At 36.4% G+C, this 26,183-nt stretch overlaps 1 protein-coding gene across 2 annotated transcripts in view; it reads right to left on the bottom strand.

The window, feature by feature from the left end:
* Positions 1-26,183, bottom strand: part of ttn.1 (titin, tandem duplicate 1) — a 146,412-nt gene that overhangs the window by 101,984 nt on the left and 18,245 nt on the right. The window contains exons 32-70 of one of the 2 annotated variants that reach the window (XM_067444381.1): positions 25,923-26,151; positions 25,014-25,298; positions 24,805-24,930; positions 24,506-24,694; positions 23,451-23,930; positions 22,666-23,160; positions 22,266-22,310; positions 17,601-17,879; positions 13,741-14,031; positions 13,266-13,550; positions 12,795-13,079; positions 12,030-12,314; positions 11,649-11,933; positions 11,250-11,534; positions 9,919-10,209; positions 9,441-9,728; positions 8,727-8,843; positions 8,347-8,620; positions 8,071-8,254; positions 7,875-7,955; positions 7,469-7,736; positions 7,344-7,376; positions 6,739-6,948; positions 6,574-6,651; positions 6,468-6,494; positions 6,219-6,275; positions 6,075-6,119; positions 5,622-5,681; positions 5,218-5,289; positions 4,793-4,855; positions 4,490-4,570; positions 3,875-4,129; positions 3,555-3,656; positions 2,973-3,308; positions 2,733-2,819; positions 1,294-1,380; positions 1,044-1,121; positions 765-851; positions 511-597 (exon numbers count right to left, since the gene is read on the bottom strand). In XM_067444381.1, the coding sequence (XP_067300482.1) occupies positions 511-597; positions 765-851; positions 1,044-1,121; positions 1,294-1,380; positions 2,733-2,819; positions 2,973-3,308; positions 3,555-3,656; positions 3,875-4,129; positions 4,490-4,570; positions 4,793-4,855; positions 5,218-5,289; positions 5,622-5,681; positions 6,075-6,119; positions 6,219-6,275; positions 6,468-6,494; positions 6,574-6,651; positions 6,739-6,948; positions 7,344-7,376; positions 7,469-7,736; positions 7,875-7,955; positions 8,071-8,254; positions 8,347-8,620; positions 8,727-8,843; positions 9,441-9,728; positions 9,919-10,209; positions 11,250-11,534; positions 11,649-11,933; positions 12,030-12,314; positions 12,795-13,079; positions 13,266-13,550; positions 13,741-14,031; positions 17,601-17,879; positions 22,266-22,310; positions 22,666-23,160; positions 23,451-23,930; positions 24,506-24,694; positions 24,805-24,930; positions 25,014-25,298; positions 25,923-26,151 (7,192 nt within the window). Of the gene's footprint in view, positions 1-510; positions 598-764; positions 852-1,043; positions 1,122-1,293; positions 1,381-2,732; positions 2,820-2,972; positions 3,309-3,554; positions 3,657-3,874; positions 4,130-4,489; positions 4,571-4,792; positions 4,856-5,217; positions 5,290-5,621; positions 5,682-6,074; positions 6,120-6,218; positions 6,276-6,467; positions 6,495-6,573; positions 6,652-6,738; positions 6,949-7,343; positions 7,377-7,468; positions 7,737-7,874; positions 7,956-8,070; positions 8,255-8,346; positions 8,621-8,726; positions 8,844-9,440; positions 9,729-9,918; positions 10,210-11,249; positions 11,535-11,648; positions 11,934-12,029; positions 12,315-12,794; positions 13,080-13,265; positions 13,551-13,740; positions 14,032-17,600; positions 17,880-18,289; positions 21,983-22,265; positions 22,311-22,665; positions 23,161-23,450; positions 23,931-24,505; positions 24,695-24,804; positions 24,931-25,013; positions 25,299-25,922; positions 26,152-26,183 lie in introns of both variants that reach the window. The other variant, XM_067444382.1, reaches the window with a different exon arrangement.

A 26,183-nucleotide genomic window follows, 5' to 3' on the forward strand; every position in this document is an offset into this window, starting at 1 on the left:
GATCATATGGCTTTAGAAAACTTTGAATAGAAAAATCACAGGTCATATAAATCACTTGTATGAGGCAATTTTGTGTCAGTATTTTATGGAACTTGACCCTGGTCCCTATCCTCTATCCTGGTATACAGTAGCTCAGACATTCCACTAAACATCTCCATTGGAGTTCCATGGAAAAAAGAAAGTAATATAGGTATGAAAGGACAAGAACATGAGCAAAATAGGTGAATACTTGCTTTAATTTTTCCAATTTGTGAATAGTAACCTAACATTTATGTTTAAACAAAGTGGATTACAGTAGACAACTTTCATCAATAATGTTGATTAAGAAGCATAAAAACAATGTCAAAGTTAGTAAGAATTTTAAGAAAAAAATGTAATAACATGACAAGATTTAAAAGATACTTTAAAAAAAGCAGAATAAAGAATAAACTGAAGACCACCACATTAAAAACAGAAGGGAACACCAACAACAATAAGAATTGATACAGAAGACATGAAAACAGAGACTACCTGTGGGAGGAGAGACTTTCTGTTCAACTGTTGGAGATTCTGTTGGCTTTGGTGCCACAGGAGATGGTTCCTTTTCAATAGTTGGCTCTTTAAATGAAATAATACCACAATCACACACAAAATAGTGAAGAAAAATGTGGAAAAAGATGTTATTTGACTGGACGTGGAACATTTAAAGATAAACACAAATAAGAATAACCACACATAACAAAGACTATAGACCAGTAACGTTTGCCAGTTTACTCTTTAAATACCTTTTGGAGGAGATATTACTTTCTGTTCTACTGGAGCCACAGTTGGCTTTGGTACTTCAGGAACTGGTTTCTTTTCAACAGTTGGCTCTTTAAATAAAACAATGTCATAATCACAAGCAAGAACAACAAAGATAAGTTGAAAGATTAAAAAAAGACAAGAGAAAGACCATGTAAAGATGAGCACAGAAAAAAGATCATTAGACTAACAAAACAATCAAACATACCAAAGACTGACAAACAGACCAGAAAAGAGTTCTACCACAATGTGACTTTGAATACCTTTTGAAAGAGGCATTTTCTGTTCAACTGGAGTCACACTTGGCTTCTGTGCCTCCGGTTTCCTTTCAACTTCTGGCTCTTTAATTAAAACAATAGCATAGTAATAATAATCAAAAATAATAAAGGCACATGTGGGATAATGTAAAACTGGACTGGTCAAAGAACATTTAAACATGACCAAAAAAACCCAAACAAAAAAACACACACACACATAATAACAAAGAAGTGGTTCTTCCATTTTGCTGTATACCTTTTGATGGAGGAAATATTTTCTGTTCAACTGGAGCCACAGTTGGCTTTGGGACTTCTGGTTCAGGTTCCTTTACTAATTCTGGTTCTTAAAATAAAAGTAAGCCATGATCACAATCAAGAAATATACCTTGCCATACAGACACATCATAGGTTGAGCAAAGAACTGAAGAGTAATAGCACCAAATCTCCCAGGTAATATTTGTATGTAAAACAACTTGTGACACAGGAGTTGAAATAGCCTGGGTCTTCTTGTCTAATTAGGAATTATAAAACATTCAAGATAGAAGAAGCTAAGAAGGAACTTTAGGGGGGAAAAAGCAAGCACGTGACTTAAGACACAAAAAAGAAAACCACAATTGCCTTTTTTAGCAAATATCTGAAGGCAAGAAATTCAAGTAAAGATCGCAATATACCAGTTGAGGCATTTGCTTAAGATTGTAAGGTTTACCTCTTTCAAGTACTTTACGAACTTCCGTCAACTTAGTTCCATTTTCTTTTGTTTTTACTAATCGTGTTATCTCTGGTGATATCTGAGGGGTTTCTTCTTGTAATCTGTTGTCTTCATAAACAGACTGATGTAAGTGAACGGACTCTTTCTTGTGAACTACTACTCTCTGATTGTCCACCTCTTTTCTGGGGGTGTCATCTCTCTTTTGTAGAGGTATATCTTTCATTTTTTTCTTTTTATCTAGCATAATTTCTTGACTTCTCAGTGGCAACTCAATGTTCTCATTGTGCATTTCTTGCTTCGATGAGGTAGTTTCGGGTATCTCCATGATTTGTAATAGCTCAAAAGAAGGTTCTAGCTTCTGGGAAACCTTGGTTTCAACTGTTTTCAAATCTTCAGTGGCTGATTCTCTACTGTAATAACTCACATTCGTCCTTACAATATCTTCTTGAAGAGACACAATTTCCTCAGGCTTAAGAAGCATGCTTTCACTTTCTTCCACAATTTCCTCCTTCAAAAACATTTCCTCCAAGTAAATCTGCGTTGCTTCCACTGTATGGGGAATTTGGTGAATTTTCTTCTCAGAAGCTGCAAAGACTTTAAAGATGAAAGATTTCAAGATTTCACCATGCAACGGTGGTAAAACACTTTTCAACAAAACATGCATACCAACATGAAAGAGTAGTCATATTGCCCTATCTTAATCTAAATCTTAAGGATTATTTTTTTATTGCTAAATAAAAAATAAAATAGCATCTTAAAATACTATTAGTTTGGGGATAATCTTTAGTACTGCCAAAATGCACATCTTTTCTATGGTTTGGCTTATTGAAGGTTCTTTAAACATATTTACCTCATAGCAGATTAATAAGTATTAATAACATATATCTTTTTTTAAATGTGTTAAAGCGTTAATAATGGTTACCCTGTAAATATTGGGAGCAGAGATGCAAATTTGATTTGTATCTCTCATGACCAACCAAGCATACCTTTGGCTAGAGGCATCTCAGTCTCCATTTTAGCTTTAGTCACAGGCATTTTCTCAGATGGTAGTTCAGCAGCCTTTACTTCAACCACTTTGTAGATATAAAAATGATGCCAGACAAAAAAACAAAAAAAAATTAAGAAGAATAAATCAGATCAGCAGCACTTTTAAGAGAGTTTGTTCTGATTGCTACCCCATTATTGCAGGGCATATTTACTAGCTCAATATGAAGATTTAACATTACCTTTCTCTGAATGACCCTCCTTTTTGTGGGCAAGTGTTGGCTTGCTGATTTTAGGGGTTGGTTCACTCTTTGGTGGCACTTGCTTTTTATCTTGATCTGCTTGAGGTAACTCTGAAGGTTTAGGGGAAGGCTCAAGGTTTCGGACTGATTCTTCTTGGGAATCTTCTCGGGGAGGTGGCCTTCTTGGTTCAACTTTAACCTCTGGTGGAGCTGATGTGATTTCTTGTTTTCTAATTGAGACTTCTTTCGTTGGTGGCTCAGCAACAACAAGTGCAGGCTCTGGTTTTCTATCTAGCCTTACTTTTGACGCTTCTATTTTCTTTATCTCCACAAGAGCTTCAAAAGAACACATACGTGTTATACATTGTATTATCACAATAAGATATGCATTCACAGTAGAATGCAGAAGCTCATATAGTAAAAAGAATCAATTAGAAGATCAAGAAAAGAACAGCACATGCATTTCAAGAGCACCATTTTTGGGGACACAGCTTTGAACAGACAACAAACACAAGTAAAACCATTTTAAGCGGTTTGTAAGAATTTTACTCAATAATTGTACTATTGAGATTTAAGAGTTACCTTTTATTTGAGTAGTTTCAGGCTTTAGAGTTAAAGCCTCATCTTTTTTAATAGCTAAGGATGGTTGAGGTGCAGCATCTGGCTTCTTTGGAGCTTCGGGTGCTTTATAAGAACAAAAACAAAGTAGCATACAGTAAACCCAAAAATTATATGGCCTATGAGACTTTATATTCTTGTTGAAGTGGTGGATTCTAAGAGTTGAGGACGGCAATACAACAAATTTAAGAAAACATTTGTACATACCGTACTTGACACATACAGACATGCTTACAAACAACAAAGAAAAAACTGCAACACAGAAAACTAATCACACAGAATACCTTTGGCAGAGGGTGCCTCAACTTTCTTTGCAACAGCAGGCATGGGTTCAGCCTCAGGCTTTGGTGTAACTTTTGGCTCAGGCTTCGGTGTAACTTTTGGCTCAGGCTTTGGTGTAACTTTTGGCTCAGGCTTTGGTGTAACTTTTGGCTCAGGCTTGGGCTCAGGTCTCGGAAGATCTTTTGGCTCAGACTTAGGTTCAGGCTTTGGTTCAGCCACTGCAGCTTTTGGTTCTGCTGGCACCTGAGGTTTAGGCTCTGAGGGTGTAGGTTTTAGAATATTTATAAGCAACACTGACATTGCTATTATTTCTCAAAGGAGACTAACAACACAAACACATAGACATGAATTACACAGCAAAGGCTTTAGATATTTCTGTGTACATCACAGATAAACAATATGTGAAGAATCTTGAAATCCCAAGACATTAAGAATAGTTTACTAACTAACAAGAAAATGACACAAGAAGAAACTGCAAATTACAGTTACACAAATACCAACCAACATTTATACATAATATACATACATTTGAACTGGAAAAAGAACATATTCAGACATACAATCAATACAGAACATATATAACATTATACACACACTGAAAACACAGCTGATGATACCTTTGCGTGTGGGTTGTTCTTTTTGCTCTGTCACCTTGACAGATGGGACTTTTTCCTCAACAGGCTTCTTGTCTTCAGGTTCTTAAAAATGCCATGGCATCAAAGGAATAAAATTGAGTCGCAAATTAAGCATCAAACCAAAGAAAAGATCTACACGTACAGTAAGTACACAAACACATTTGATATGGTAACAAAAGATCTCACAAAACAGATTTGGTTTAAATATTTTGGTGGAAAACAATGAGCACACACAGGAAGAAACACAGGCAAAATATAAAAAGTCAAGCAAAGACATAATAATACCTTTCTCAGGAACTGAAGGCTGTACAAAAGTTGTTCCAGGTTTCTCTTCGGGTTGCTTCATAACTTCAGGTACATAAAATATATCAGTTTTATTACAATACAGCTGCAAAGCTTAAGCAGAATATAAGTTGCCAAAGTGGCCATGCTTTTAGCATGATTGCTTAAGCATTAGAAGAAAACATTTATTGACATACGATCAAGGACATTCATTGAAAACAATTATACAACAATTAGAACAGACAACTGCAGAATGACATAATAATACACAAACAAAACTCCAAGACAAGTAAAGAACCAAAATGTTTGGGTTCAGCACAGACATGTTGTAAGATAAAGCAGTTGGCTTGGCATACATAAATGTTAAGAGATCATTTTGGACAGCCATAAGCAAAGTCTGGCGCAAACATTTAGCCTTCATCCAATACCTTTCTTAGGCGCCTCCTCTGTGCTTTCCACTAGATGTTTTGTTACAGACTCCTCAACAGGTTTCTTCAATTCTAATGAGAACATGAAACAATAACTTAGGCATGAACATACAAATTCTGTTTCAAACATACACAGACAAAGATTACATCGCAATACCTGTGGATTAAAAATGTTAATGGTGCTGAACTGAAAATGATAGAGGATCAGATTATTGAAGGATGGGAGTGATGATGTCTAATAGTCAGTTATATTAAAAAGAAAAATAATACAAATGATAGCTTTGACAAAATATATTAAAAAAAATTAAAAGATGAAGATGAGTGAAGAAAATCATCACACATACAAACAAGAGGAGCAAAATGTTATGCTCTTAGTTAAAGACTAAGACTTTTAATCAGTATACCTTGCAGTGAAGATAATTCATAAGTTGCACTCTCCTCTTGAACTGTCCAGCTCTGGCACTCTACCATACAATAATATTTTTTTAAGTTATATTGAAAACAAAAAAATTCTGTAAAAATGTTGGTTAACTCTTGTTCAGCTCAGATGTTAGTGCAAATGCAACGACTAAACAAGGGAGGGAGGGAGGGAGGGAGGGAGGAAGGAAGGAAGGAAGGAAGGAAGGAAGGAAGGAAGGAAGGAAGGAAGGAAGGACAAATCTAGGATTTTATTGTATTACATTAGCTGTAGGCCTATTTTAACTAAACACCCATATTAATATTAATATGGCAATATTAGTTTATCAATCCATTTAGGAGTTGAAATTAAGTTTAGTGTATTTTAGTGTACATACTCATCAAGTTCACATATTAAAGGTTAAGAAATATCGATATTATATTTTTATTTGAAATAGTACCTGTTATTTCATATTTTTCTTCATAATGGAATTCTGAGGAGTCATCTTTTAAACAAAAGGTAACAATTGTGTCATTGTTGGTTAGGGCTTCATGACCTTCTGGTGATATATTTGTTAATAAATTTGTATTTATTTTAATCTTACCTTTAAAACTAATCACAGATGACACATCTGGCACATATATCGATGTATCAGGAACATCTGGATAGGTTGAGATTAATTGTATGTTTATTTCTTCATTTTTGACTGATTTCATTAAATTAAGTATGCTTTTTTGCATTTAAAGAGTATTTTGCACATTTTGTAAAGAAATTATTTGGGGTTGGGTATTTGAGGAGTAAATAAGTGACGATTAATCCTCAGAAACACTTTAGTGCATAACAAAAGACTTACCAAAAGAACGTGTTCTTATTTCAAATTCTGCAAAAGAACATAAAATGTAATTGCTGTTGACTAAACTCTAGTAAACAAGCTAGTGTGATGCTGCTGTGGATTTTACCTTTTCCTGACAGATAAAGCTCAGCTGTACTTTTAGTTTCACCAACGGGCTCCAGGCGCGCAATCACAGAGTACACGCCTACAAGATTTTCAGTAAAGTTAATTTTGTTTAAATTTAAATAATTCTATATTTATAGTCAGCTACAGTCAGGATTAATGTACACACCTTCATCGTCAGAGGTTACGTTACGGATGATCATAAAGTGCCTTCGCCCCTCACACTTGAAGGTATATTTCGGGCTCTCTTTAAGCTCCCATGCATCTTTATACCAGGTCACGACCGCATTGTCAAAAGACAACTCGCACTCAAAAGTGGCAGACTGATGTTCATTCACCACAATATTTTGAATGCGCTTGGTGAACTGAATTTGATCAGCTAGAAATAACATAAAAGGTTTGGAATGGTTAATTGACTCAAAATGCATTTCATTTATCATTTCACTGTTTTCAAAAAAGAGAGAGAAAGAGACAAGATATAAGAGAAATGTAAATGTGCTTTCAAATTCGCACACACTTTGTTTTGATCCAACACTTTGTTGGTACATAATCAAGACCCCTGTAGCCAAGAAATTTTAAAGCACTAGGGGGGAAATGAAGAATGCTTAGCATTTGCTAGTATGTAAAGAAACAAGAAGAGGTTAGTAATTTCCGTACATGAACAGACATTCTATGTGGCCCTTTCTTACCATTCTGATAATTTAATTTCTTATAAATCTAATATGTGATATTTGTCAGTGAACACTGCACTACAAAGCAATTGCACCCTCTTACCAGGTGATTGTTTCTGGACATGATCTTTACTCTCTGTAGAATAATGACGTAAATGTGCCTCAGTTCAGAATATGTTCATCAAAGTTGATTTAATGAAAAGTACAATGTCTTTAAAATGGACTTACCCAACACTGTCAGTCTGGCACTGGATATATGTGGCCCACAAACGACACGGTAATTTCCCTGGTCGCTGGTCTGACAGTTCTTGATCTTCAATATTTGACGGTCACCCACAAGTTTAATGTCATATTTATCACTATTTTCTAGCTTCTGCGTATCTTTATACCAAGACAGTGTAATTTCTGGATAGTTGATTTTAATCTCACACTCAAACACTGCCTCTTTGTTAACTTCTGTTTTCTGATCTGTGATGTCTTTAAGCAGGGTAATAGGCTGCAAAAACAAAATATAATACAAAATATACGTTTAGGTCATCAACATGCATCGGATAAGCATATGCATGTATATGCAAATATATTTAGACTGGAAATTGAAGCAGTGTTACTTCATCTTCCCAAAGAAAAAACATACTTCACTGTGTTCCATTCTCCTCTGCAAATCAGCCACAAGTTTAGCCAAATCCTCATCACTTTCTCTCCCATGTTCACTTTCCTGATTCAGAAAACAAGGGCACCTATTAAAGCTATTTGCTGTAGATTTCAATCTCAATAAGGTGTAAGAAAGCATAAGATTTGAAACATCTGTAAAGACAAAACTATTTATCTACCGGTCTTCCACTTTCTTCACCCTTCTCCTTCTTCAGAAACTCAATGGCTTGAAGGAGACCACGGAAGTCTGTGATTCCATACATGCGAGCATATTTCTCATACTCTTTTGGATCTACATTTCTTAGCAACTCAACAATGTCAATGTCCTTGTCTTCCTTTGGACTTTTCTGCTTTGATGGAGTCCTGAGCGTAACAAAAAGAGTGCAAGTTTATAATCTTTACAGAATTGTGATTTTGAGCTATTCTAACTAAGAAAATCCCACTTTCCGACTCACTTCTTCAGTTTGACCACCTCTGGCCCAGATGCTTTCTTCTCATCAACATTCAAGTCTGTGCTGCACTCAATTTCTCCATGTTTGTTTGAGGCAACACATCTGTACTGACCAGAGTCAGATTTGGTCACCTCTTTAATCTCCAGCTTGGCCTCTTGGCCTTTTTGTTGAATGTTGATGCGACCACCATGAGTCATCTGCCTCCATTTGCCCTTCATCCATTTCACATTGGGAATGGGGTCACCACCAACTTTAGCAATAAAGGTAGCTGTACCCTCTGTAATCCAGAATATGATGTGATTCCACTGTGTGCTTCAATATTTAAAGCTAATCTAAAAAAATCTAAAAGAAACTACACTGTTTAACAAAAAGCAGAAACTTACTCTCAACAACATGAATGTTCCTGGGCTCCTCAATGAAGAACAAATTATCCAGTTTTTTAACTGTCTGAGGAGCTGTGGGGGCTGCTGTTGCTGTTGCAGGTGCTGCACCTGCTTTATCTGAATAATACCGGCAATGGAACAACACATTAAGCAAATTATACAAATGGACTGAAATCTAGATAAGGATGCTTGGCATATTTTAGCAATTATCAAGTTCAGTGCATATGCATTAACCTGACACAAAATCTCGTAAGCATCTTAAAGTTAGCAGGATGTGTCACTTTGCTATTCAGATAATATGCATGTCTAAAAAGATCCTCGGTTACTCAAGAATAAATATGCATGTGAAAACAATTGTTTTGGAAATATTATTAAAAAGAGTAAACCTTTGTAAGAAACAGCAAGATTAGATGGATCCAAAGCACTTAAGGAGCATGCTAAACAAGATATGGAAATTACTAAGATGACAAAGATACCAAAATGCATGGTGATGAAATAAGAAATGTAGATACTGGCTTATACTCTTGGTGCTGTTAGAAAGGCTGAGAATGTTAGACCCAAAAGTAGAAAATGAAACAAAGAAACTAATTACATGTGAAGAGTTCAAAGCAAGAATATGTAAGGTTATTAATACAACATATTTAAATGGGCTGCATTGAAAGGCACATTTTGATTAATAAAGAAAAGTTAGATTCACAATAGTCTTCTAATTACCTTTAATTGTCACTTTGGCCTTGGAGAATTCACTACCAGCATTGTTGGTTGCCTTGCACAGATAATCTCCTGCATCAGATTTGGATGTTTTGTTTATCTCCAGGGTGGCTGTGCCATCCACAAATATCATCTTGGTCGTAGCAGAGGATGTGACCTCCCTTCTGTCCTTCATCCACTGAATCTTCATTGGGGGAGACCCGCAAACATGGCAGCTAAGGTTCAGCCTTTCCCCCTCACAAACTGTGACTGGTTTTAGGGTAATGTCAAAAGTCGGTGGCCTTTTTTCCCCTAGATATCAAAAAAGTGAACAATTTCAGCATTTTTACCTGTCCTGTTCAGTGAAAAGTATGTGTTTATGCAGTACACCAGAAAGCAGCATCACAGTAATGCACAACATCACATTAACAGTAATGAACATGCAAAGAGGAAAGGGGAAAACAGCAATTACGAAATCATGCAGTAAGACCATATTGACTACCTGTGATGTTAACCACCACCTGGAAGGAGGCCGTGCCAGCTTCATTAGAAGCTCTGCATGTATAAACTCCACTGTCTTTGACTGTGGCCTTCTTGAGACATATCACAGCAGTGTTGCTCTTGAAGGAAATTTCATATATGTCAGAAGTGTTGAGTTCACTGTTATCTTTGTACCAGTTTACAGATAGAGGTTGTGAGCCAGATACTCGACCCTCAAGCTTCACCAATTTGCCCTCAACATCCTCAATGTGCTCTGAGGGCTTCTTAGTGAAGGTCGGTGGAATTTTGCGCTCTGAAAACAAAACACATTGCATACAAGGTCACTCATATTAAAAGAAAAATACAAAATACACATCACAAAGAGTTTAATGGGGCACGCGTGTTGCTGCTGTTGTTGTTTTGTTTTCTTTGTTTCTTTTTTCAAAAAGTTCTTCACTTGCATGGCAAGACAAGCATCCGTCTTTTCTGTTTTCAGAATAGCCAGGCGTGCAGTTTTATCCCCACCTGCAATGTCTGTCATATTTATCTTCCTGATCTTTAAACCAAAAATTCATATTTGCAATGCCCCTGTCTACTCTAACCTTCCAATCCCACTTCTAGAAATATAAAAAGAGCTTTCAGTCTAAGATACTCTTTACTCTAAACCAGATTAAGGGATTCTATAGTAGAAAAGCAGGCTAAAATGTGCTTATTAGACTACTCACACTTTGTTAATGTGATGATATAGTGAAATTTATGAAAGAAATCGAAGTGTAAGCTGTGTACTACATAAAGCAATCTGTATTTATTGCTCCATTCAATGCATTTTTGTTACAGTGTTTTAGCTTGCATTAGTGTTGTTATTTTTATGATCATTTAAATAAATATGAATAAAATAAAGTATAAATATTAGATTATGAAAATTAGAAGTGTTGCTTTAACAACTAACTGAAATACAAAACTGAAATAAATTCATAAAATTAGAAAAATAACAGCTTATTCAGAATATTAATAAGTAGGATAATAATATAGAAATAATACTAAAATAACACTAGTTTGCATTTGGCTGTTGAGCACCATTGCCATTGTTAAAAGTCACTATATCCTCTAAATCATTTTATAAAATACTCCATTACTCTAAATTGCTATTTTTGTTTCATTTGAAATGATAATTATTACAGTTTTTCATGTTAAAGTGCTAGTAATAAATCTAGAGAAAGGTTATTGCTTTGAGATAATAATAAAAAAAGGTCTTCGGGAAAAAATAATCATATTGAAATGTATTGTAAAGAATGAAAAAGTTAGAACTTGATCTGCAAATTCAACCAAATAAGCGGACTGTAGTTAACTAACCTGTCGCAAGTGTGACCAGCGCATGACAAATATCTGATCCATCTTCATTTGTAACCTCACAAGAATACTTTCCAGGAGTTTTATCGTCACACTCGTGAAGATATTCCAAAACGCAAGTGTTTCCAATTACTTTTGTGTTGCATCTGTATGAAGCATAGACTTGTTTGCCATCCTTGTACCATGTGACAAACATTTTTTCAATTCCTGTGAAGGAACATTCAAGCCTCAACTTTTGTCCGCATTGAAGATTCTGGTTTGTGAGCTTCTTCACAAAACGAGCAGGTCCTAAGAGGAATAACATTGGATGAGCATCATGAATATCATGAGCATCATGCTTGCAAATCGCTGGCTTCCACAACAGAATCAACTCGAATTCCAACCAAGTAAAAGTGTACTAACCAGAGACTGTGATCACTTCAGCATGACAGATATCCCTACCATAGGAATTAGACACCTCACAGGAGTATTTTCCAGGAGTTTCTTTGGTGCATTGATGTAAACATTCTAGACTGCAGGTGTTTCCAACAACTCGAGTATTATATTTGTAAGAGGCATATATTTGTTTGCCATCCTTGTACCAAGTGACAAAGATTTTAGGAGCTCCGGTGAATGTGCACTCAAGCTTTAGTTTCTTGCTCATGGCAACTTTTTTGTCCTTAAGCTTCTGTTCAAATCGGGCAGGTTCTGAGAACAAGAAATAAGCGAATTTATTTTTATCTTATGTGTGCCTAAACATTAAAAATCATTCCGTAAATAAATAAACTATACTTGTATACAAACCTGTTACTGTAGTTATATTGGCATGACAGATATCAGTGCCAAAGGAATTTAAAACTTCACAAGAGTATTTTCCAGGAGTGTCATTGTTACATTGATGGAGGCATTCCAAGACGCAAGTGTTCCCAATGATCCTTGTGTTGTATCTGTATGAGGCATACAGTTGCTTTCCATCCTTGTACCATGTGACAAACATCTTCGGTGCTCCAGTGAATGTACACTGAAGTCTCAGTTTCTGACTGAGTGGGATAGCCATGTCTGTCAACCTCTTCACAAAGCGGGCAGGTTCTACGAAGAACATCAGATCCATTTAAATTACTTTCTTAACAACGACAAGAACTACAAACAGGCAACATATTAACAAGAACAACATGCGGATTGTTCTTTGAAAACATTAAACTCTTCAAATTTGCTGAAGTATGCAATATCTTTTAAGCTTGGAAACTTGCAGATGCAAATGCAAGTTGATCAATATCCCACAACAACAAGCACTCAAAAAAAACATGCCAGCCCTCATTGTAGCCTTGATACAGGATAAAACAGATTTAAGACGCATGAGCCACTTCAATGAACGTGCAAAATGTCACAGCAGCACACCATATTGTTGCCAACCTCCCAAAAAACACGATGAACAAAACTGACACCATTCCAGGTGACATGCGGTCCAACGCTGCAATATCAAACTATTCCTTTTATATCCATGGGCAAAATCCATGGGTATGGAACTTTGGAAGACGGGCAGGCAAGAGTCCAGTACAAATTACAAACCTGTAACTGCAACTACTTCAGCATGACATATATCCGTTCCATAAATGTTTGAAACTTCACATGAGTATTTTCCTGTAGTCTCATTATTGCACTCATGCAGACACTCCAGGATACAGGAGTCTGAAGTAACTCTGGTGTTGTATCGATATGAAGCATAGAGCTGTTTGCCATCCTTGTACCAAGTGACAAACATTTTTGGAGCTCCAGTGAATGTGCATTCAAGTCTGAGTTTTTTGCTCATTGGAATGGATAGATCTGCCAACTTCTTCACAAAACGGGCAGGTTCTGAAGTGAAGAGGATTGAAAACCTTTAGTCCAGGAAATTATATATAGGCCTATATATTAAAAAGTGTAATTTCCAGTTCAGTGCTGATAATTACTGGTATTGTTCATTTAAACTGAGAAGTCCACAATTAATAATGCAATAATGGTAAATTTGTAGAGCATTACTGAAATCCATAGTATACGAACCTGTAATTGCCACTACTTCAGCATGACATATATCCGTTCCATAAACGTTTGAAACTTCACATGAGTATTTTCCTGTAGTCTCATTATTGCACTCATGCAGACACTCCAGGATACAGGAGTCTGAAGTAACTCTGGTGTTGTATCGATATGAAGCATAGAGCTGTTTCCCATCCTTGTACCAAGTGACAAACATTTTTGGAGCTCCAGTGAATGTGCATTCAAGTCTGAGTTTTTTGCTCATTGGAATGGATAAATCTCTCAACTTCTTCACAAAACGGGCAGGTTCTGAAGTGAAGAGGATTGAAAGCCTTTAGTCCAGAAAATTATATATATAGGCCTATATATTAAAGAAGTGTCATTTCCAGTTCAGTAAGCTGATAATTACTAGTATTTTTTCATTTAAATTGAGGCCCAAAATTCATAATGTAATAATGGTAAATTTGTAGAGTATTACTGAAATCCATAGTATACAAACCCGTCACTGCAGTCACATTAGCATGGCAAATATCTCTTCCAAAGGCATTGGAAACTTCACAAGAGTATTTTCCTGTGGTGTTCTTGTCACATTCATGAAGACATTCCAAAATGCAGGAGTTTTCTGTGACTCTTGTATTGTATCTGTACGATGCATAAAGCTGTTTGCCATCCTTGTACCAGGTCACAAATAATTTCTGGGCTCCAGTGAATGTGCACTCAAGTCTCAACTTTTGGGTCATTGGGATGGAAATGTTGCTCAGGGTCTTCACAAAGCGGGCAGGTGCTGACGCTGTGAGGAACAGTATAGCTAGAGTTAAATCTCTACAATTGGGAGTTGCATAAAAAATTATGATTGTAGCATTAAAATGTTGTTCTAGAGGTAATATGCATTCATCATAAGTCAAATTATTTAAGAGCAAGAGTAATAACTGAAATCCATTTTGAGCACAGTAACCAGCCTCTTATTTGAAGAATTACATAATTTTGCAAGAATACTGTCATCGACATTCCAATACAGTTGAATTGTCCGTTTTTCTTCATTCCTCAGCTGTTTCATAAATATATAATTCTGCATTCCATTTAAGAGATAAAACTGAGGAAAAACAAGAGATTGTCACTTTAGCATGTGACTGGTTATTTCTTTCCAAAATCCAAGAATAACAAGGAATTTCTGTACTCCAGTAAGGTACCAAGTGCCACCATTTGACTGCCATCCTTCAAATCAAGATTGTGACAGAAGAAAAGACTGAAGAATTTTTTTCAACAATATTAATGGTTTGACATGTAACAGAATGCGTCCATTTTGAAGTATGTTGTAGTTGCTCCCATTTTGATTTCTTCCAAACACAAGATGTCTCTTGAACCTCTTCCACTTCACCACCTTTTCAAAGAATTTAGGTAGATTGTGTCTTCAGAAAGGCATATGGTTCTGATTCCAATAAGAACATTTTGGAAGAAGAAGATTAAGAGTTTGTACAAGGTGTGTTGTTGAATGTTTTGCAGTGAATTTTTGCAAGAAACACTGTCAAGATATCCATTATTATTCTATATATAGATTCTGACAACCACAACCAGATTAAACGAGGCAAATACATTCAGTTGAAGAGAAAGCTAAACCCAAACCAAACAACCGTAGCAACAATTACATACCAAACACACAATGTGTGAAGGCACAGCATCACTTGAAATGAGCGATATGAACTGTAATTTTTAAATACACAGAATGAAATACAAAAAGGTATACAAAACACAGTCCAGTCTAAAAGATCAACCAACAATGCTCAAATTTCTAAGGATACTGCATCCTTTACCCAACCTTAACTACAAGAGAAGTAGAACAACTATTTATTCCAGCGTAATTCAACACAAATGCACTCAATGTTATCCTCAATGATTAAATTAAGAATTTAAAGAGTGGCTTCTAGGTCAAAAAAATCAATGTATGGAAACCCATTGGCCTTAGAATTTCAAAGACAGAAGCACAATCAAAAAGTGAAAAGAAATTCCTTGATCATCGATGTTACGAACATAGACAAAAAGATTTTATATAGTAAAAGGAATTAAGAGTTAGTTATATTATTCAATGTGTTTCTGTTCCAAAGAATGAACTTACGAGTTGTATTTGTGATCAACATCCCCTGATGTAATGCTACATTACAATTTGCAAGATTGTCAAAGTTGTACTGTTCTTTTACCCTTATTTGTATTGCACTGGTGTTTGAAAATGTTGATATTGCAGGTTAACCGTGAAAAATTTGAAATAAATCAGAGAATTCATGGCAACAGCAGCTGCTTGATTGTCTGAAAGCATTGTTAACAGTTTAAGCTTGCCATTGTAGCCCGCGCTGCTTGTTAGTAGCACACCTGTTAGTGCTGGGAACCTGCAGGGATTATTCTTTTCGTCTTTCTCAAGCATACTAACCTCTTATTTTAGCAACTGATTTTGAGGTGATTTTTCCAACTTCGTTTGATAGGCTACATTGGTACTCCCCAAAATCTGAATTTTCAAAGGGACGTGTCTCCAAATATTCAATTAAATCTTCAAAAATAATTTCGTCAGAATTGAAAAGACTCTTATTCTTCAACAAGTTTATTTCAAACGGGGCAGTACCAATGAGCTCACTCCCAAATAAAGCACTGGTCACCTTCACTACATCCAGCATTGGTAATTCTTTTGTGATGAAGGGGGTTTCTGAGAATAAAAATTAAACGGATTTCAGCAAAAACCATAGGCAAAAACTAGTATTGCTATTATAAATAGCACTGACCATCTTGGCAACTACAACAACTACACTAGCAATCAGCTCAGGGAATTTGTTTAATTTTTTAAAAATATTTTTTTATTTTTTTTGTGGTGTGGGTGGGCACCCCTCACTAAACCTCATTTTATGTATACATAAAATTATCCATATATGGTCAGACAAAGCTTGAGAGCCACAACACTTTGTTGTGCAATTGTGTAGATATGCCTGCTATAACAAGTCATAAACCATTTAGGTTCTAAGAAGCGCAAGGTGTGTAGAAATACTTGTGGGTATGTGGTGAGGTGCTGAATAACCAGCATTTTCATCGTCTGTACCTTTTTACACACTTACACACACAGAGATATGTACACTAAAACACATCACAAATTAAGTAACACAACATGTATTACGTTTTCTGCACAGGACTTACATGTCACAAAAGAAGAGCAGTTTTGTCCCTACGCTACAAGCAAAGAAATAACTTCTACATTTTTCTCACCCTTTTTGAAAGCCAACTATGTTATGAATCTTCCTTCCATTTTATATCACAATGATCTTATTCATCCATTTTATCAAGTAACTAGTTCTTCTCATCCACCATATTTATAACCATAAGCAGGGAAGAGTTATGGAAGTGAATACAAAAACAAAGGAACAGAGATAAAGAAAACATCAATCGCTGAATCCATAGCCAGGTCCCAAAAGATTTTTGCAGATCTCAAGGTAGCATCTTAATCGTATGTAATATTCCTGGACACAACATTTTAAAATATTTTAATCTACAATTTATCTCCATAGATAGTTCCAACACACAGAGGGATAGGTATACAGAGATATATTGTTAATTAAATACTGTATGTCTTTGAATGTTAGTTGGGGTAGGGTCCAAGCAAACTTGAGATCTGTAAAAATGTTTTCTGGGAACTGGCAGGAATCAAGTTCATTGATCAACATTTTTTCTTAGTGTCTCTGTTCATGTGTTTTTGTATTCGTCTTTTATGCTTTGACCCACTGATGGTCATCAATATTGGGAATAAAGTTACAAGACTGAAAATTATAAATTCCTATTTTTATAATCCAATATGCACTCAATAGAAAATGGAATATCCATTGCTTAATTTAAGTCAACAATACAGTTAGTTCACTTCACATACCAGAAAAGAGATTTTTTACTTATCAGAGGAGATTCTAAAATGTAATACATTTTTAATGTACAGCTCTGAAAAACATTAACAAACCACTTAACATTGATTTCTCAATGTTAAGTGGTCTCCTCATTTTTTCCAGAGCTGTATTTTTTTAAGGAAAAATATATTTAAACCGTCACATACATGTCCAAGTGTCTGGTTCAGACAAGGTTACAGAGACAGGTGGAAATATTGAGCGAACAAAAAGAATAATATTCAGAGGAAGACCTTGAAAGATTTGGACATGTCTTCAGTGAATTAAGGATCACTTTAAAATAATTTAAGATGAATCATACACAACTCTGCCATACACAAGAGTGCAGATTGGATTTCAAGGAGAAAAAAAGCTGAACACTTAAAAGTAACCTTTGTTAAAGAGTTGTCTGCAGCAAAAGCAAAGCATATAAAGACAAGACCAGATAACTCACCAGTGATGTTTAGGTTAGCAGAGCAGGTGTCACTACCGTGCTTGTTTGAGGCACAACAGCTGTATTCACCAATGTCAGCCTTTGTTGGGTTGAGGAGCTCTAGAGATGATGTGCTTTGCCAGCTGATGATCCTGAACTTGTCAGTCTGTCTAATTTCTGAGCCAGACTTGAACCATTTAAAGGTCACATTAGGAGCCTCTTCAATCTCGCATTCAAACTTCACTGGGCTGCCGACGTTGCTCACAATGTCATAAAACTTCTTCTTGAAAACTGGAGGCACTGAAATTTGCAAGGAGATAAAATACAAAATATTAAAACTTTTACAGTAATAGGACTACTGAGCTGTGTGATGTATCAGGATGCATCAGAAATGGAAAAGTAGGAATGATAGTAATCCTGGGATGACATGAAAAAAAAAGGATGTGAACGTTAGAAAACAGGTGATGAAGGGCCGAACATGACATGGTCATGCTTGAAGTACTCAACAGAAGATGAAAAATGTGCCACTATATTGAAAGAGGGTGAAAAGATATTAAGCACACAATGTATGCTTAAAAATAATTTGTAAAGAAACGGTCAAGTAATGGAAAGATGATGTGGCGGGTGCCATCTAGTTAATTAGTGATGGTCTAAGTTGAATTGTTAAGAATTAGCTCTCATCTAAGATGACAAATTCCACACAATCCAACCTCTTGAGACAACTGTGAGCCTTGATGATGACGATGATGATTTCTTGCCAGCTTCATTCACAGCTTCACAGGTATATTCACCTTCATGTTTCACCTTCATAACTTTGTTGATTACTAGTGTGTAAGAATCACTGTCCTTTAAACATTTGAACTCTTTGCCAGATTTGATCAATACTCCGTTCAAAAGCCAGTTTACACTTTTTACACCTTTTATTCTCACAGACAATGTAACATTGGAATTCTCTTCTGCGGTAATGTCTTTTAATGGTATTTCAAAAAAGAGCTCTTCTGTCAAATGCTTAATCAAAATGTCCTCTGTTAAAACCTCTCTTTTGTCTTCCTGAATAAGAACATCCATAGACTCTTCCATAGGAATCTGCCTAGAAGGTGCATCAACTGTAATATCTGAAACACACACTTCTCTCTTGTAATGTTCAGATGAAACTGATTTATTTTCCCTGCGTTCAGTCTCACTGAAACTGTGGATCTCCATTTTGGATTCTAGAGCCTTTTGAGTCACACGGTTCTCTGACTCCTTGATATTAGTTTGCCTTTGAGTCATTGCAGAATGGAAAGAAACATGAGCTTCTGTTTGCAGAGCAGCAGACTGCATTTTAGGGGTTGTAAAAACGTCAACGTTTTCTGTTAAAATTGCTGAAGATAATGGATATGAAGAAGCATTGCTAGCCAGCAATCTCTCAGGTCTGTCAAGTTTTAAGATGTTTGACTCTTCAGAGCTGAAGACGAGTTGTTCTTGATTAAGCATAGAGTAGAAAGCAGCATTAAGTTCATCTTTAAGAGCCGCTGTCTGAGGGTATACACCCTCGAAGACGATTGTAATTTCTATGGGTGGTCCAGCTGTTGTAATAAGGTAAGTGAACATCATGCATTTAGGTTCCATACGCACATTGACCTCCTTTACTTCCACAGCTCCTAAACTTTGCACTACATCTGCCAAAATCAAAGGTTGATCACAAGCCACAGCAGAGTGAAGTGTCATTTTCAACTGTTGTTTGATGTCCAAGCTCTGTGATTTTGGTACAGGAATTACAAAGGTAAGTTCCTTTGGAAGAGTTTTACTTTCCTGTGATTCACTTACTAAAATAGGTTCTAATGACTGTGTAGTAATGTTTATTTTAGTCGCTTCTGATCTGGTAAATCCTTCAGACATTTCACCTGTGAGAGTATGTTTTTCCTCCATAAGTATTGACTGCCTCACAGACTGGCCTTCTTGAATCTTAACAGCAAAGTCTTGCTCTGCAGCCTCAAGAGCAACACAACTTTCTGTTGATATAGCTTTTTCCTCTACATGCAAAGACTGGACAGGTACTTTAGGCTGTACATCTATCTTACAAGTGAATTCCTCAACTGCTTTAAAACTGTCTGTGAGGCCCTCTTCTATAGAATGAGATTCAGACACGGATGCTGCATGCATGTTATTCCACCAATCCTCTTTCAGAACAATTGCACTGTGCGGCTTGACTTCACTTGCAATAGGGCTTTCTTTTGAAAATGGAACAGGCTGTGAGACTACCTGAAGAACACTTAAGAGTCTGGGTTCTGTTTTGTGCTCAAGCTTGAGACCCTCTACTGTCACATCAAGATCTTCAACATAATCTGAAGTTAGTTCTACTCGTTCTTCTTTAGTGGCTACACATTTACGGTCTTTTTCTTGTCGCTGGGTGGCTTTCTGTTCATTTGTTTTTTCAGCTGAAAGTAACCCTTCTTTACATAAAGTGGTTTTTGAATGCACGGAGTGGAGATGTAATTGGGCAGGAACCTCTACTCTAGGCTTAACAGCTATTGTGGCATCCTTGGATGCAAACGGTGTTACTTGTTCATATAAAACAGTTTTTTGGTCATCAGAAGAAACTGTGTATAAAAGAACTGGCATTTTTCTGACATCTACCAACTCCAAATCTGGCTTTTCACAAGTAAATCTGCCTTCAGACAGAAGAGTGTCTTGGTCACTAATAAGCTGTAAATTAAGCACCTGATCCTCTTCCTTCTGGGAATGCACTGAAAAAGGATGCTCCAGGACAGGTATTCCGGTGGTCTTGTCAGCTTGGAGCTTGTTCTTTTCTTCAGTAATCAGGGCTGATTTTAATATTGAATCTTTAGAGATCTTAGCAGTTTCCTCAACTGGTCTATGCATTCCAAGGGGTTTTTCTTTAAAAAGATTTTGCTCAGTTTTACTAATTGACAAAAGCACTGGTTTTGCTTGTTCCTCTTCTGCTAAACATTCCATGGACTCAACAGTTGCTAGCTCTGAAGTATGACATTCGGTAAGGGCTATATTCTCCAATGATGTTGCAGTGTACAATAATTTAACCCCCTCTGTAACTTGGTAGCTTTTCGCCTCTTCAGGGCTTTTAGTTTTTGTACATTCCTCTCGTAGAATTGGCAATTGAATTGCAACTTGAGGACAACTAAGAATGACCTTTGGTTCTAAAGTTGTGTGCATCTTTTCCGTTTTACTTTTTATTAAATCGTCAGCTTTCACTATGCTAAGAGGTAGAGTACTCTCTGAAATGGCAGACATAAGTTTTGATGGCGCCTCAAAACTCAATTCAAGCTCTCTGACTTCAGGACTAACAATTTGATCGCAGTGCTGCTCACTAAAGCCTTGATTTTCTTGTACAGTAGAGATCATTGTAGCCATATGCAGCTCTTTCAGAGGAGTTGCCACCACTGGGTTTGGCTGGGCAGGGGCAACTTTTACTATCTCCTGAACATTACGAGACTGCAGTACTGCTGCTTGGTGAGTTACTTGCTCCATTTGCACAGTGGCTGCAGATATAGCTAAAGAATGCAATATATCTACCTGCTCACTTGTAACAGTTTGTCTGTCTTCTGTGGCAATGGTGTAAGCCATCTTGTGTCCCTGCTGGAGGCTAGTTCTTACTTGTTCCGGAAGGCTGACACTATGCGATTCAGGGACTTCAGATGCTGAAACAGTCCTCAAGAATACAATGAGTTCTGCACTGCAAGAAGTTTCTCCAAGAGGATTAGATGCCTTACAAGAGTAAAGACCACTGCTGCTTTGTTGAATGCCCAATATCTTTAAATAGCCAGACCCATCTTTGTTGTTCACAATGATGCAGTACTTGCTAGGCTGCATATGATTGCTACCTCTGTACCACTGAACATCAGGAAGTGGAACCCCTGTTACAGTGTATTCAAAGAGAGCATTGCTACCAACTGCACACTGCACATGCTCAATTGCTTTGGTGAAATATGGAGGCTGCCCAATGGTGTCTTCTTGTTTCTTAGTGTCCTTCACATTTACAAGAAGATAGGAAGTACATGTTGACTTGCCAAATCGGTTGCTTGCTGTACAAGAATACTCTCCCTCCACCTCTTTGGTAATTTTAGTTATGACAAGAGTGTGTTCTTCCTTCTTTTGGACAAAAGTATAAAAAGATGAGGACTTTATCATTTGGCCATTGTGGTACCACTGAATAACTGGCTTAGGAAATCCAGACACAATCACAGTAAACTTAGCTGTGTTTCCAACAGTTGCAATTGCTGATGAGAATTTGGTTACAAAAACTGGCTTTTCTGGCTTTTTCTCTAATGACTCTGAAAGTAATTTAGACTCTGGCAGGAGTTCAAACGTTTGGCTTTTTTCTTTTAAATGAAGATTTGTTGCACAAGAGTCCTCCTCAGTTGTTATAGTCGAGGTAGAAAACACTGAATAAAAAATGATGAAATGGTTCATTTGTCATAATATATATCATATAATACAATTGTCATTTATATATATATATATATATATATATATATATATATATATATATATATATATATATATATATATATATATATATATATAAACACTGCAGATTTATTATAAATGCAAAATTATTATTTTTTCAAATGTATATAAACTAAAAATAAAAAGACTCACAACTAAATGAAAGTAAGTAAACAAACAAACAAAAAACGTCACCATAATTTGTATTTATTAATTTACCTTTGGCTTCTTCTTTATAACTGGCCTCCTCATTCACTTTAGACACTGTGAAAACAAAACAAAAATATTAGATATGTGACAGCAAAGTTTCTGTGCAGTATTTTAGTCTGTGCTTTCTGATTATTATAAAAACCCATTTCTCCTTCAAACATAATGAAAATGGACCACATCTCCCTTGTAGATGTGGTCACATCACCCATGACAGGTGTCCACTGCAGTCACTGTCAGACTCCTTTAGAAACAACATTTGCATGTTGTGATTTTTAATTTCCTTATTTGAGACGTGTCACATTCTTTTCTTTTTTTCTTTCTTTCTACTTATAAGAGTGGACATATGAGTAAAAAGTGTGCCCAGAGCTAACATAAAAGGTGGTAAAGACCAAAGCATGCAAATGCCAACCTGTCTTCTTTCTGAGATGAGTGCTGCACGTTTTGTCTCCTGCAGCATTGATAATTTTGCAAGAATGTGTGCCCCCTTGCTCAGAACCGATATTCTTTACATTTAAGTAGCACAAGGGCCCATCATGTTTCAAGGAGTATGACCTTGGCTCTTCAACATTCAACTGGTTGTGTAGCCATACAACAAATGGAGGGGGGCTTCCTTTGATTACATTATAAAGAGAAACAATCTCCCTTTGTTTGGCAAGGAATTCTGGGGACAGTTTCACAAGGAACTCTGGCTGAATTGCATCATATATGTCACGCTCCAACAAAGGGAAAACATCAGGATTGTAATGTTGGCTTATCTGCCACTTTGTTGTCAGGGCTCCAACATTCTGTAGGGACTCCTGCTTTTCTTGGTCAGTGGCCTTTTTACTTGACTCATTTTCAGTTTTAGAAGATTTACTGATAGAATCGGAGAGTACAGGGGTTTCTTTGGGGTTCGCTTCTTTAGCTGAGTGAGAATAAAGTTAGGGAAATTTATTAGGGATTATTCAGTAATTCAGCAAGATATTTTAGCATTGATAAGAACAAAAAAGTTAGTAAGATGGAGGATGATGTTAGGCCAGGCACGTAAAAGTTCAAACTATTTAAAGTATTAAAATAGATTACATGGGATATTACATTGTAAATTCAATTAAAATTGGTTATAACCACATGAAACATATTTTAGATGAAGAAAACACCAGCTGGAAGCAGATGGGATGAAATGAGCATCAAGGACAAAACAAAAACTATAACCACCTTCCACTGTGAGCTGTGCAGTTGTTCGATTCTCGCCATTTCTATTTTTAACTGTACAGCAGTAATGTCCCTGGTCCCCAAGATGGACATTGAGTATGATGAGAGAAATGAGATTGCCTTGATGTACATACTGCACCCTTTCTGTATTTGTGATTGTCCTTCCATTATGATCCCATACAATTTCAGTAAATGGCTGTCCACTGAAGGAACAGTTGAACTGAGCCACATCACCCAGGCAGACAATTACATCACTCATTTTCTGTGTCAAAACCGGGCTTGTAGAAAATTCTTCCACAGAGGTAACTTGTTGGACCTCTATACTTTCAACAGATGTTGTGGACATCATCACCGTAGAGAAGCTTTCAAAAGTTTGCATAGTGGAAGAATGAGTCTCACTCATGGTCTGGGAGGTGACCATCTCCGAATGAGTCATTCCGGTGCTTGAAACACTTTGCCTACCTATTGTTCTCACACTGAGATCTGAGCGATAAAAAGAATAACATTAGACATTTGTAAATGTCAAATAGCCATTTCAAGTTTCAAAATAATAAATCATCCTGACTGTAGGGTAAAGGTATTGAGAGATGGCATAATTCCATAGATGAGTTCTCAAAATCCATGAGGATGATGACAAGCAAAATGTGCTATTTTGTGAGAAAAAAAAACTATTAACTGAAAAGGATTTTATCAATTTTCTGTGGTTAGTTTTCTCAGCATTGAGAGAGAGGTGATGCAATTTAAATCTTTTAAGGTTTCTTCTATATTGTGTGTGATGGGTCAATTAATTTGTGCTTATAAATAAACAGTGATTTTCACATGCACAATAAAGAATAATTATTGTTTTGTCTTGTCTCAGTAAGGTGGTAGAAATCCAAAAAGTTTAACCAAAGTGTGTTTCAAGTTGATGATCAGACCATCATGCATGACATCTAAAACTTGTATTAAACAATGGAGCATGTTAACAACAACAACAACAAAAAAGGTCAGGTTGCTCAACAAGAAAAGGATGGAATAGTCTTGAAAATAGACAAGGAACCGAAAACTTTAGCACATACCATTGACCGTCAAGACTGCAGAGCAAGAGACCATTCCTCCAGAATTGCGTGCAACACATGTGTATTCTCCTGCATCTGGAGCATATGCTCTGGAGATCTCAAGCTGGCAGATGTCATCAAACTGAGACATTCTGAAGTTGTCAGACTTCACAATTTTCTTATCTCTACAGTACCAGGTAATCTTTAGATCTGCACAAACAAACCAAATGAATGGTTATCAAGTCCACACACAGACACATGTTTCAATACAGCACAGGGTCGTGCTGTATTTATCAATACAGCACAGGGTCGAGCCTTACCATCTCCAGTGACACGGCACTGGAATCTGGCTGATTCTCCCTCTTCAGCAGAGGTACCTTGCAGTGAGGTAATAATTATTGGTGGAGACACTGGAGCCACCGTGTCTGGAGAAACCACTTCTGAAACTGTTTGTGTTGAAAATATTAGTTATATAAAATAAACCAGTATCTAATATTGGTTTTAAATACCAGTCTCATAATAAGCTCACCTTCCACATTAAGTGACGCAGAACTTGTGGCTACTCCATAGTCATTCTTAGCCTCACAGTTGTACTGGGCTGCATCCTCTGGGAAGACTTCAATGAGCATCAATGTGTGCTCATTTCCCTCCCTCAGGAACTTACACTTGAACCCAGAGGACAGGGCCTGAGAGTTCTTATACCAGGACACCTGAGGCTGAGGTATTCCTGTCACCTCCACAGAGAAGCGTGCAGGTTTGCCAGCCTCAACAGACAGGGGCTGCATGTGCCTGATGATCTGAGGAGGCTCTGGGACTGAATTAAATCAAGACACGTGTTAGGCCAAGATAATAAGCTTCACAACACACACTTTAATGTAGCAGTTCAATGTACTTGGAATATACTGGTATGCCATGGACAGAAAGAGTTTAAGATATATATTCAGATTAAGTATTATAAACACTACCGTTCAATAGTTCAGGGTCAAAATGCATTTAATTAATGAAAAGTGACAGAAAAGACTTATATGTTTTAAAATATGAACGTACCACAGTTTCAAAAAAAAGGAAAATTACATTTGTGTAATGTGTGTGTAAATGTGTGTGTGTGTGTGTGTATATATATATATATATATTTTTTTTTATTTTTTTTTGAAAAATATTAAGAAATGTTAAATGTAATGATTATGTAATATTGTGTGATAGTGAAGACAGAAGCAATGGCTGCTGAAAATTCAGCTTTGCCATCACTTTGCCATTACTGTTTTTACTGTATTTTTGATCAAATAAATTAAGCCTTGGTGAGGAAGAGTGACTTATTTCAAAAACATTTAAAGAACATTACCAACCTTAAACTTTTGAATGGCAGTGTAAATATGCATGCAACATAAACTGAACATTTATTTAAATACATTAATAGATTACTGAACTGTACACTTACTCTGGACATGTAGATTGACTGTACTCCTGTTCTTTCCTGCAATGAATGTATATTCTCCAGCATCACTTCTGTAAGTTTCAGTGATTGTCAAGCGATGTGTCTTTCTAACTGTCACATAGTTAAAGCGCTCCTCAAAAGATGGAATTTCAACACCATTTTTTAGCCAGCGACCTTCAATGTCATCCTCATTAACTTCAAACTCAAATGTAGCCCTCTGTTTCTCAACCACCTGAAATGCATGAAAAATAGAAAGAAAGAAGA

This window comes from Pseudorasbora parva, chromosome 5 (genome assembly GCF_024679245.1).
Source record: "Pseudorasbora parva isolate DD20220531a chromosome 5, ASM2467924v1, whole genome shotgun sequence".
In the NCBI taxonomy this organism is placed as follows: domain Eukaryota; kingdom Metazoa; phylum Chordata; class Actinopteri; order Cypriniformes; family Gobionidae; genus Pseudorasbora; species Pseudorasbora parva.